This window comes from Eptesicus fuscus, chromosome 3, assembly GCF_027574615.1.
Source record: "Eptesicus fuscus isolate TK198812 chromosome 3, DD_ASM_mEF_20220401, whole genome shotgun sequence".
NCBI classification, from domain to species: domain Eukaryota; kingdom Metazoa; phylum Chordata; class Mammalia; order Chiroptera; family Vespertilionidae; genus Eptesicus; species Eptesicus fuscus.
Window position 1 is genome coordinate 8,665,289 of NC_072475.1, and position 12,824 is coordinate 8,678,112.

Here is a 12,824-nt window from a genome sequence, read left to right on the forward strand (position 1 = left end):
CACCAAACAACTGGAGAGGCCAGACTGATGTCCAAAGCAGCTGCCTCCAAAACCCACACTCTTTACATGTGGCATCACAGTGCCAGTTTAGCTTACTTACCCCACGGGAGAGCTCTGGGATACGTGAGTGTGTGGACTCCTCATCAGAAGGTGCCAGCCCAATACGGGAGATCCGCCAAGGATACAGGGAGTGGGAGAGGCAACAGGCGAATACTTACTTTTCAGCAACTAGCCTTTAAATAAAAATCTGAGTGGCCTTGCTGAATGGTCATTACAAATGTTGAATTGTGACAGTCAGCCGCAACCTCCAAATGCAATATTTAATACAAGAGACAGAATATCAAACTATATTTACTGTTTACAGTAGTAAAGGACAACAAAGAATGTACAAATTGTGAACAAACAGCAGAGCCAGCAGACACCACATCCACACCCCAACAGCAAAACACAAAGGAAAGGCAAGATTCCGGGCAAGCAAGAGATGATGGTCCAGGTCGCACTGTCCAGGTACCAGAAGGAGGCAGAGCAGGGCCATCAGGCAGCAGGGGTTCCATACAAAAGGGCAGGAGAACTGAAAGTTTAATAGGTAAAGGTTCCAAAATGTTTCACAGAAATGAAACCACAGCTAATGTCAGGAAAGCGGCAGAGCACATCTGTGAGAACATGAAGTCATCTTTGCACAGGGCCCATCTGTAACCACACTTTGAAGTAGCTCTTTGACACAAAAAAGTCACTGCAAAATCAGCAATACTTAATCATACTTTATATAGAAACCATAATTATTCATCAGAAGCAAATAATGGAAGAAATCTGAGGCCACAGTACTGCCAAGTGAGAAACATGGCAATTGTTTTCCTCTATTTAAAGGGGACCCCTGAAACTAATACAAAATAATAGTGAATATAAACTGTAATTGAAAAATTTAAAAAAAAAAAAAGGGAAAAGCCAATTTCTGCTGCACCCTGCTTTGCCCATGCACCATCAGGGGTCCTGGGCCTGCCCCTGCCCAAGGAGAACTAGAGGAACAGAGTGCCCAGGCCCGTGCTACTGAGGGACTCGGTTACTTCTCACCTTTTCAAAAGCATTCCAGTCTTCTCCCTTCAACTTTACCATATTCTCACAAAACTTAAACTTGCAATATTTAGCATTGAAAAAACCTACAAGACAGTAAGTAGACCTACAAGAAACAGTAAGTGGAAGTTTGTCTCCCCACAATGCCCCCAGAAGCACCCCCACTTTGGTGACGTGAGCTCTCTACAATGGACTAAGCAGGGGGATTTATTCAATACCTGGGATAAGATCCCCGTCTAGACTAAAAAGGGACATTCACACAACAAGCTTCGGGGAAATGTTGTAAGGGGGGAAAAGACAAAAATGAGAGCAAAAGCAAACCCCCAAAACCTTGCAACTCATTTTCCTAAACAGACATGACACTGGCTGGCCCAGTTCAGGTAAGGATTCATCCCTGCAGTTTTGAGTTGCACCCGCAGTATGTCGGAGAGGAAAGGGATTTTTGTGGATGTCCTTGGTTCCTGCAGACTCCTTTGTGATTGGCATGGTCACGTGTTCACTATTCAACAGCAAATGCAAGGACGGTGACAAAGTGGGACGGTCCCTCTACAGACCACATCCCAAGAGGCAGCCAGCCGCCCGTGAGCCTCCTGTTTGCTGCTGGAACACGTCGATGGTATCTTCATCCTCCATCTCCAACTGGCAGGGTCGGCGTGACAGGCACAGAGAGAGAGGGGAAATCTGTTAGTTTTCTCGCCATCACAGGAACAAAAACTGTTCAATTGAACACACATGTCCACTGCACTGTCTCCCTCGCACCGGCGCACAACACCCCACCACACCTTTGCTCTGGGGGCTGCTCCTGGGTCGCTAGGTCATATCAGGGAGAAGAGGCTTTGTTTAGGATTTCCAATAAGCTACCATTCAGCAACCTTCCCCTAACAAAACTCACAAAAAAGGGTATTCAAAACTAACTTTAACTGACAGAAAAACTAAGTCTCATTAAAAAATGAACAAGTATCTAAAATTGTTACTGAAAATTAGACAAAATCAGAGCCCAATTAGGAACATCCACAGAGTGGCGCGAAGTCCTCAGGACTAGCAGGGGCCATGCACTTCACAACAAGTGCAGTGGATGGCGGGTTCCAAAGCAAACCAAGTCAGAAAAGAACCCACTTGGTAAGGGACTGGCTGCGGGCTGTACGCCTGCTCCCCGTCCCTTCCCTTCAAGACCAGGGCAGAGATTGGCAAAAGCTCCCCACCTGCTCCTCCTGACACCACGGGAATGGACATCTGCCCTGATCTTTGTCGATTCTCGGAACAAAAGAACTTCTGCCAAATCATAGAGACTAAACAGGGCTGGAGGCAGTAACATTTCCCAGAAACAGAGAAGCAGGTCCGGGTTAGCGGGCCCTGTGCTGCTGTAGACACTACCTGAACAGGAGCCAGAGTGACAGGCTGGAGGAGAGCGTTCCAGCCCCCCACCCCAGTGCAAGTCCCCCAGAAATCCTCAGGGCCAACCACCATCTCACAGCAGGAGAGTTCCTCAACTGAGCAGAAATATGTTGCCCTCTTATATGCGCCAGCCCAATGGGTTCTGCCTCTGTGAAGGGCAAGACTGAGTGAGACCCCAATAGTAGGTGACTCTGGATCACAAGGTCGTCCAGCTGATGAATGACAAGAACCACAGGCTGAACCTCGGCCTCCAACTGCATCCGAAACTTTTCACTGTGGAGCCATGCAATGCAACATGCTGGGCCGACACAGACTGTTGGGGGGAGGTCACAGGCTTAACAAAAGCTGACTCCTGACTGAAATGAAGGGGTACACACTCCTTTCCATCCATACCCCTATGCACAAATGCTTACAGGGCACAAGAAGCAAGCCAGTAAGTTGGCTACAAATTGACTAACACTACAAATTCAATGTCCAGACCACCAGGGGGTGTTAGTGCATCTGCCCATCTTGCCTGGACCCCTCTGCTGAGCCCCCAGCCTGCCCGCTGCACCTCCCAGCCTGGAGGAGGATGTCCAACAAAGGGCATCATTCTCATCTGAAACACTAAACTGCCCAATTAAAATGTTAAATATTCTAATAACGAAGAACATTAAGAAAAAGTAAGGTATCCCATATGAACACCCATCAGTAGCTCCCCAACAAGAATATTTCCAACAGCAATTAGTCAAATGCAGGTCGAAGTGGCCTCAAGATGGTCGAAGCTGTTTTCATACCTGGGCCGGGGTGTCTGCTTCGTTAATTGGCTGCCCATCAAACCTGAATCTAATCTGTCTCATCGACAAGCCCTGGAAAGAAAAGGCAAATATAATTAAATATTTCTAGGTAATGCATTAATTCAAAAACATCACATATTTACACCAAAATACCAGGATTCTGACCGGAGGATATTTTTCCATTGATTTTTAGAGAAGGGAGAGGGAGAGACAGAGAGAAACATCCATGTGAGAGAGAGACATCGATTGGTTGCCTCCTGCACGCACACTGACCAGGTTCATGCCCTTGACCAAATGGCACCTCGCACCTTCAATCCGTGGGCTGACGATCTATCCACTGAGCCAAATTGGCTAAGGCCGAAAACCTTTTTTTCATTTAAAGGGTCCTCAGGTTGTAAAGGCCCTATACATGCTGCAGAAGCAAACACAGTTCTTTGCTGAGTAGCACACTTTAATTAAACCAGGATTCAGTGAATTCCAAGAATAAAGTTTCAAAGCACTTGAGTTTCCCTTAAAAAAAAGTCACCAAACTTGAAGAATATACTTTAGAATTAATATACCTACAAAAACTGGATATGTTAGAATAATTTTTAAAAAGTAATATAAAATATCTTTGCTTAAAATGTTTTAAAACTATCAAAAATATGTCAAGAAATAAGAGTTTATCAAAAATTAGCAAGAAATCATTTCTTTTTTTAAAAATATATTTTATTGATTTTTACAGAGAGGAAGGGAGAGGGATAGAGAGCTAGAAATGTCGATGAGAGAGAAACATCGACCAGCTGCCTCCTGCACACCCCCAACCGGGGATGTGCCCGCAACCAAGGTACATGCCCTTGACCGTAATCGAACCTGGGACCTTCCAGTCCGCAGGCCAACGCTCTATCCACTGAGCCAAACCGGTTTCGGCAAGAAATCATTTCTTGAAAAGCACATAAAATGTTTAGAAATTAAAATTAGAAATTCAGTGACAGATGAAACAGCAGATCAGACACAGCTGAAAAGAGACTGTGTGAAGCGAATAACAGGGCTAAAGGAATAACTAGAATACAAGTCAATAGACACCGACATAAAAAATACAAAACAGAACAGGGACTGAGGAAAAACACCAGGATTCTGAATGTGCAGATGGATGATCCAGTGGATTATAAACCGACAGGTGGGCCTACAACGCATTTACTAGGAATGTGATGCCAACACCAGCACCTTCAGAAACCACTGTTCTAGCGACCTGTAGGTCCGGGCACCCGCCCCTGCTGATCCCTCTCACTTCCCTCCAGAACCCAAGCAGGATCTCTAAACTCTGGCACCACCACCTTCCCCCTTTAAAACATTCTCAGAGAGAAACAGGTCAGGTGACAGAGGCATGTGACAAGAAGACTGCGTGAAACTGGAAGTAGTCCCGTTGGCTGTGGCCTTGAGAAAGGCAGGAGGAAAGGCATTTTCCATCCAAAGAGGAGCACGTGCAGACTTTCTGAATCCTGAGGGAACGGTAAACATGGTCAGGGTGCAGACACTGCCCTTTTAAAAGCATGTCTGATTTTGCTTAAACAGGAGAGATGGGATTAAAACACGCATCTCAGCTCCTCACGAAACCCTACTGAAAAGACATAAAAAATAAAAAGATGCCCTGGCCAACGTGGTTCAGTTAGTTGAGCATCGTCCCGTGCACCAAAAGGTTGCCAATTCCATTGCCAGTCAAGGAACATACCTGGGTTTCGAGTTCAATCCTCGGAGTACATGCCGGAGGCAACCGATCTGTCTCTCACATCAATGTTTCTCTCTCTCTCTCTCTCTCTCTCTCTCTCTCTCTCTCTCCCTTCCTCTCTCTCTAAAAAAATCAATAAATTAAAAAGCCATAATCAGCAGGACAAAGAACAGAAGAGGGGACGAGCCAGCACAAAAAGGGTGTTACTGATGGGCTGGATGCTCCAAAGCCCGGATGGTGGACCCCAAGGTCTGGGTGGGAGTGGGGGCAACAAGATGCAGCCCTGAGAGGGGAGGGGCAGGCACAGATGGTCTGGGAGGCAGAGGTGCAGCAGGCAGCTGATTCTGGATGGTGCCTAGAAGTGCCTATCAGACCCCAAGTCAGGGCCGCCAACTCCAAGAGGCCAGGAGCTGTGCCTTCCACAGGCAGAGGAGCTCCGGGCTGGAGTGAAACTGAGGAGCAGCAAGCACACCCGGAACTGCTTGGGGAAGAGGACAGGGCACCTATCACACCATCGCAGTAAGGTCCCTCACCCACTGAGTGAGGGGCCCAGGTGGAGGGGATAGGCCCAGGACCAAAGGTGAGTCCACAGAGCATGATGAGAGCAAAACAGACACAGGGATGAAGCACAAATGCATTTGAGCTGTAAGTTCATGACACTAACAAAAATAATCACAACTGAAAAGGCTCAATTTACCGGTCACTGTGGGGGACGCAAGGGAGTCAGCTCGTTACTTTGAAAACCGGTAAAGGGAAAGAATCAAGCATTTTGTAGAAACCACACTGGGATGAGGGATGTGTCTCCACAGCGTTTTCCAGCTACCGTGTGAAGGAGCCATGGACCTGCACTCAAATTCACTGTTCTGCAATCTCCCAGGAAGGAAGCCGCACACACACTGACCCCAGAGCAGACATGTGGTCACCCCCAGAGGAAGAGGCAGCATTTCGCCTGGCCTGCTGAGGCAAGAGCTGATGGGTACAACCTGGAGATGAAGAGGGTTGAAGACAGAAGGCCACCAAGGAGTGCACAGACACACACAAATATGCACACACGTGCACACCAACGCACACATGTGCAGACACACATGCACACTTCCAGGATAGTGGAGCCCTGAACAGCCTGGACATGGGGTGACAGCAGAGTCCCACCCAGCCCATAGGCACACCTGCCGCTCGCAGTAGGCCTTCATCAGCTTGCTCAGTGGGGTGTGTCTCTTAATCTTGAACTGGACCACGGAGCCATCTTGCCCAGCCACTTTCAGGTTGATGTGGTCATTCTCTGTCTTCACTCCCTCCTGCAAGAGACATGACATTGGGCCTCAACACCCAAAATAACCACTACTTTAAAGGGCAAATCTTTAGGTAATTGCTGGGGTTTTATTTTTAAGTCATTAAAAAGCAACCTAATTCTGAAAACTCTCCAGCAATCCAGTCACTCATGTGATGGTTTTATTTTGACACGGAAATTATTTTTAACTTCTACTTGTTAAGCACCCATGTGTCAGGAAATGCAATGCAAATCTCCAGAGTTCATAGATTGGTAATTCAAAGAAAAAGAATCTGTTCAATAAATCTGGAAAAACTGAGATCAAGTCCACGTCTGCCACAGGTCACTCTGTGAAGCCAGAGGGAAGCCATGGGAAGCCCGTCCTTCTCGGGGAGCGGTTTGCGCAGCAGCACCTTCCACCTTCCCGCTGCCGACGCCTGTGTACTTCCATCAGCCCCACTGGTCAGGGGCACTCACAGTACTTTATCTTGCGGAATTCCTGACTCCCTCACAGCTCCTGAGCAACCGCACATGGAATGGATGCCACAAGTCTGTGTCCTGCAGCAGCAGCTCAGTCTGAGAAGCATTTCCTAAGAACCAGAGAGATGTGCCCGCAGGGTGCAGGGCCGGTGAGGGTCCTGCCGTCACAGAGCCACCTCCTTTACCTGGCACTGACTGACTGGGAATAAAGAGTGGCTTATCTTTGAACAAAATGATGAAACTGACCCGAGTCAATCTGAACATAAAGACTTGATGGACCTCAAAGTGATTCTGTCCTTTCTCCAGCTGACGCACATGCTCCCTTGTTGGTGCACCCCAGAGGAGCTGACCACCACAACAGGGCTCATGGCCGGGGCTGCTGGCTTTGTGGAGGAGTCAGATCCGCTCTCCTTCCCTCCCTACTGGGAGGGCTGGGGCCCTTGCTCCCCATCGCCATGTCGCCAGCTGTCCTAACAGAAGGGACTGGGAGGCAGGCAGTCACATCCTACACCTGGTTTGAAACGTTGAGTGGGGGTGCCGCTCTTTCTAGGGAGCTCGGAGTGGCCTGAGAAGTGGCCCTAGGAGGCAAGACCCCAGCAAGGAGCCTGAAGGTCATCCTGGGGTGGTGCTCACCCCACCGCTGCCTTGGGCAGCAACTTGGCTTGGCACCACTCAAGCCCCCCTGTCTGCAACGTGGACTCCTGTAGGCAAACCCGGTGACACGGTGGGGGGTGCTCAGGAACCCAGGCCAGGATGGACTGAGGGTCCCTAGCACACCTTCATTCCCCAGATGGTAAGGGTACATTTGCTTCTTTGTTCAAATAAAGGTTTTGTTTTGGAATAATTATGCATTTATAGAGAAATTGCAAAACAGACCTGGAGAGAACTCCGGTGCACCTCTCACCTGTCTCCCCAATGTTAGCACCTCGCACCCAGGTACATGTCACACTAAGAACCAGTGCTGGCACACCACTAGCAACGAAACGCCAAGCTTTGTTGCTATTTCACCAGTCTTTCCGTTAATGTCCTTTTTCTGTTCCAGGATCCAACCCAGGGTACCACACTGTGCTGAGAGGTATATTTTCCCAATGTTTTATTGTGTTAAAAAACACATAACATAAAATGTACCATTTTAACCATTTCCAGTGGTATTAAATACATTCATAATGTTGTGTGGCCCTCACCAATATCCATCTTCAGAACTCTCTTCATTTTGTAAAACTGAAACTCTGTCCCCACTAAACAGTAAGTCCCCTCCCCAACCCCTGGCACCCACCCTTCTACTTCTGTCTGGATTTGATGACTCCAGGTCCCTCATACAAGCGGAATCATACAGTGTTTGCCTTTTTGTGACTAGCTTATTTAATTTAGCAGAATGTCTTCAACGTGCATCCATGTCATAGTATGTCAGAATTTCTTTCCTTTAGAAGGCTGAATAATATCCCATTGTATGGATGGACCACATTTTGTATGTCTACTCATCCATCAATGGATGCTTGGATTGCTTCCACATTTTAGCTACAGTGACTAACGCTGCAGTGAACATGAGTGTACAAATATCTCTTGAGACCCTGCTTTAAATTATTTTGACTATGTACCCAGAAGGGGAATTCCTGGGTCATCTGGTAGTTCTATATTAATTTTTTGAGGAACCTCCACACTGTTTTCCCAACTGCTGCACCATTTTACATTCCAACCAAAAGTGCATGAGGATTTCTTTTTATGTTTTATTTATTGATTTTAGAAAAAGAGGGAGGGAGGGAGGAAGTAAGAGAGAGAAACATTAATTTGTTGTTCCGCTTATTTGTGCATTCATTGGTTAATTCTTATATGTGCCCTCACCAGAGGTGGAACCCACAACCTTGGCCTATCAGGATGACACTCCCATCAACTGAGCTACCCAGCCAGGGCTCATATTGACCATTTGTAGATCTTCTTTTGAGAAATGTCTATTCAAGTCCTTTGCCCATTTTGGAATGGGTTTATTTTTTTTCAGTTGTTGAGTTTTACAAGTTCTCTATATATTCCAAATATCAATCCCTTATTACACATATGATTTGCACATATCTTCTCCCCTTCTCAGGTTGCCTCTTTACTGTCAATAGTATCCTGATGCACAAAATTTCTGTAATTTTCATAAAGTCCAGTTTGTCTGTTTTTACTCTTGTTGTCTGTGCCTATGGCATCATATCCAAGAAATCACTGCCATACTCAATGCTGTCAAGCTTTTGTCCTGTTTTCTCCTAAGAGTTTTATGGTGTGGGTCTTACATTTAGGTCCTTAACCCATTTTGAGTTAATTTTTGTATGTGGTGTTACAAAGGGTCCAACTTAATTCTTCTGCATGTGGACAGAGGAAATATTTGTTTTTATAATGAAAAAACATGATTTGTTCAAACAAACAGATGCAAGGACCAAAACACAACAAACAGAAACACAGAATCACAGGGCAGCCGCTGCAGACCAGGCAAAGGAAGGCAGAACTGGGCAGAAGGCCTCACCAGGAACGATGGGGGCAGCAGCTCCCTCAGGGAGCGCGTGCAGCCAGGAAAAGCCCCAGGTACCTCTCTCCTCTCAAGGAGGAACACCAAGAGCAATGGCCTGTACCAGACCCCGGTGAACTCCTAATAAACAAGGAGTAAAAGAAACCCAAGACTAGAAACAACAAAATGTACGATTTACTGCAGTCAGTTCCCTGACTCAGCTTTGCAGGGAGCGAGAAGCTGCTTTCCCAGCTGACCCACAAGGCCTTCCTTTCGCCAGCATGACGGCCTGGGAACGGGCCTGCCCCTCCTCGCCAAGTCCAGAGCAGAGGGCTCCTCAGCAGGCACAAAGGGCACTGCAAACTGTTTAGTCCTTTTGGACACAGTCCAAACCAGTTTATTCAACTGAAAGGACCATGGAAGCAGATCGCGTGGAAGAGTTAAGTTTAAACCCACTGGAGAAATGAGCATAGTGTGTATTTCACTGTATGTAAACTTCAGTAAGAGGAAGCCACCCAGAAAACAAAGAAAGGCATTTATAGTTGGCCAAATGACCAGGCTGAGAGGAGTGGTATAAAAGGCTGAGTTGGAACCAAAATGTACAAAGCAAAGGCGGCTCCAAATGCAGTGCAATCTTGACTCAAGGCAGGGCAGGGAGGAGGCTGGCGTCCACCATCAGCCAGCGGGCACACGCCTTGTTTACTTAAATGAGGCATGCCTGCGAGTTGGACATGACTGAGGGCTGCAATCTCTAGTACCAGGCTGGTGTCAGAAGCAGCCTGTGTGCAAAGCATTCAACTCAACAGCAGACCTTCCTCTTGGTCAATAAACACACCCTGACAGTGCAGACCAAAAGCTTTGGAAACATCTTTCCTATGCTATACAATGAAAGGGTAATATGCAAATTGACTGAACGCAGAATGACCGGTAGCTATGACATGCATTGACCACCAGAGGGCAGACGCTCAACACAGGAGCTGCCCCCTGGTGGTCAGTGCGCTCTCACTTGTGGGGGTTGCTGCTCAGCCACAAGCCAGGCTGATGGCTGGTGAGCACAGCAGTGGTGGTGGCAGCACTAAGGATGTCCAACTGGGGCTTAGGCCGGCTCCCCATGGACATCCCCCAAGGCCCGCCATCAGCTGGACATCCCCAAGGGCTGGCGGACTACAAAAGGGCGCAGGCTGGGCTGAGGGACCCTCTCCTCCCAGTGCACAAATGTCGTGCAGCGGGCCTCTAGTGTTTTTAATAAGAGTAGTTAGTACAACAGCTGTGGACCTCCCCAGAGTGACAGCCAAAACCCTAGAGTGTCAATTTTCAACCAGTGTGCCACAAGAATTTTTAAAACATGCAATCTGACTATTTAGTCAGGGACACTGACCTCTTTTCCCTTAGATTGTCAAATAAAATGACCACAGCCAACACAACCACCATCTGGTGTGAATGAATCACAATTATACCTATTTTTTGGTCATATCGGCAAAAAATGTATTTTTTGGTGTGCCGCAGAATTTTAGTAATAAGTTTATGTGTCCTATGAGATTTTAAAAAGGTTGAAAATCATTGTGCTAGGCCCTGGCTGGGTAGCTCAGTTGGTTGGCAAGCAGGTCAGCATAGCCAAGGTTGCAAGTTAGGGTACACACCAATGAATGCATTAATACATGGAACAACAAATCGATGTTTCTCTCTCTCTCTCTCTCTAAAAACAATAAATAAATAAATAAATTTTTAAATAAGCCCGGGGGGGGGGAGCCCTAAAAAGAAAAAAATAAATAGAAAATTTAAAAAAGAAGCCCTGGCCAGAGGTTAGAGCATCGAGTTTCCAGTCAAGGGTTGAAAGGTTCGATCAGGCCGGATTGGGGCGTGTGCGGGAGGCAACCAATCCATGTGTCTCTCTCACATCGATGTTTCTTTCTCTCTCCCTCCCTTTCTCTCTAAAAATCAATTTTAAAAAACTATCTTCGGTTGAGGATTAACAACAAAACAAAAAATCGCTGTCCTAGAGAAGTGCACACCAGGGGGCGCCCTAGGGACCGGTGGGTACAGCGATGGGAGGACGGGCGCACACTGGGGGACAGCAGAGAGGAGAGTGGGCGCAGAGGGGCTGAACGGGAAAGGGGGCCGTGCGCAGACAGAGCCGGCCACACACCGCCCGGAGGGTCGCAGACGTGGGTCCCACAGGGAGGGCGTAGTGGGGGTCGGTCCTCGATGGAGGTCTCAGGGAGGGGCGGTCCCCGAGAGGGGTCATGGCGGGGGCGGGAGAGAGTGTCCGAAATCCCCACAACTGGGGTCCGAACGGGAAGAGGGTAGGGTCCCCGGCGGGAGACTCCCGGGAGAGGGAGTCTGGATGCGGCAGGGAGGTCCCGAAGACGATGTGTCCCGGCGGGTAAGGGGCGGTAGTTGCGGGGGATCAGGGCGAGGAGGGTCCCGCGGATCCGAGCTGGGGAAGCGGGGCGAGAGGTCAGGCTGCGCGCGGGGAACCGGGGGAAGCCGTGGGGGCGGGGCGCGAGCCCTTGGGGCGGAGCCTAAGTCGGTGTGGGAGCGGCAGGGGCGCCGGGGCGGGGCCTAAGCGAAGGGCGGAGCGGCTTGGACCGTGGGGGCGGAGCCTGGGCCGGGGCAGGGCGGAGCCTGGCCGGGCGGGGGGAGGGGAGCCCAGCGGCGCGACTGCGGGGGGAGGGGCGGGAGGCCCGGGCGCCGGGGAGGCCCAGCCGGCATCGCGGTCCCTGGCCCCGGGGGCCGTGCGGAGCCGCGGAGGGCGCCCAAAGCGCGGAGGGGGCTGAGGGAGCGGCGCGGGCGGGGGTCGAGCGCGGAGCCCGGCCCGCGCCCACCGGCCCTTACCTTGGGCTTCTCCTCGGACATGGCTGCGCGCGGTTGCGGATGGTGGGGCGGCGGCAGGGAATTAGGCAACCCGGGAGCGGGCGAGTCACGCTCTCAGCCCGCCGCTCTCCCGCCGCAACTGCTCGCGGGGCCGCGCTTTGCCCCCCAAATCCTGGCGCGCCAGTTGGCCGACGCGAGGTCACGTGGCGGGTGCGCGTGCACGACGCGCGCGCCCGGGGCATGGAGCGCGCGCCCGGTTGGGCCGAGGTTCCCGGCGATTGGGAATGCGTCACGGGGCGGGGCCCCGCGCCATCCCCGCGCCCCGACACCGGGGGGCGCTCAGGCACTGAGGGGTGGGGGTAGGGCGCGCAGGAACCTCCGGGGCCCTCGGGGCATCCAGGGCGGGGTCGCTCCGGACGTCGAGCTGGGGAGGGGTTTGGGGAGGGGAGTGGCCTACAAAGAGGGAGGCCTTGAGGCCCGGGCAGGTGCGGAGTCAGGGGCCAGGACTGGCTCACTCTCCTGGGGTCAGTCGGCCAGGGTGCTTCCTGGAAAAGGTGCCTTCACCCAGGTGCCAAATGTCAGGTCATGAAGGACTGCCGAGGGAACCAAGAGGGCGGGCCAAGGCTGACCCTCCCATCGGCTCCATCCACCAAGGACACTGCATTTGTTCATTGTGAAGCCCACACACTCTCAAGTCTGGCCTTCACCCTGAGCTGCAGGTGGACAGAGGCATAAACAAGAATTGGGGATGGAGAGTGTCTTTCTCTGTCCACTGCTCACTGACCTCAGCCAGGCTTCCCTCTGAGGCTTCCTCTTCTCCTTGTGTCTAGT

General features: G+C 50.1%; 1 protein-coding gene across 1 annotated transcript; it reads right to left on the reverse strand.

Moving 5' to 3' along the window:
* Nucleotides 1-335: 335 nt before the first annotated feature.
* On the reverse strand, nt 336-12,207 carry LOC103289775 (small ubiquitin-related modifier 3). Its single transcript, XM_008145654.3, has 4 exons — nt 12,015-12,207; nt 6,117-6,245; nt 3,243-3,314; nt 336-1,710 (listed from the first exon to the last, which is right to left on the reverse strand). Exons 1-4 carry the CDS (start codon nt 12,033-12,035, stop codon nt 1,618-1,620), a joined length of 315 nt encoding a protein of 104 aa, XP_008143876.1. The 5' UTR covers nt 12,036-12,207; the 3' UTR covers nt 336-1,617.
* Between the last annotated feature and the right edge of the window lie 617 nt (nt 12,208-12,824).

What these genes read in the sequence shown, in the direction of transcription:
- LOC103289775 (XM_008145654.3), bottom strand. Translation starts at nt 12,035, where the DNA reads ATGTCCGAGGAGAAGCCCAAG. An exon ending in TGTCCGAGGAGAAGCCCAAG is followed by an intron (nt 6,246 to 12,014) that starts GTAAGGGCCGGT and finishes TGTCTCTTGCAG; the next exon opens with GAGGGAGTGAAGACAGAGAA. An exon ending in AGGCCTACTGCGAGCGGCAG is followed by an intron (nt 3,315 to 6,116) that starts GTGTGCCTATGG and finishes TTTTCTTTCCAG; the next exon opens with GGCTTGTCGATGAGACAGAT.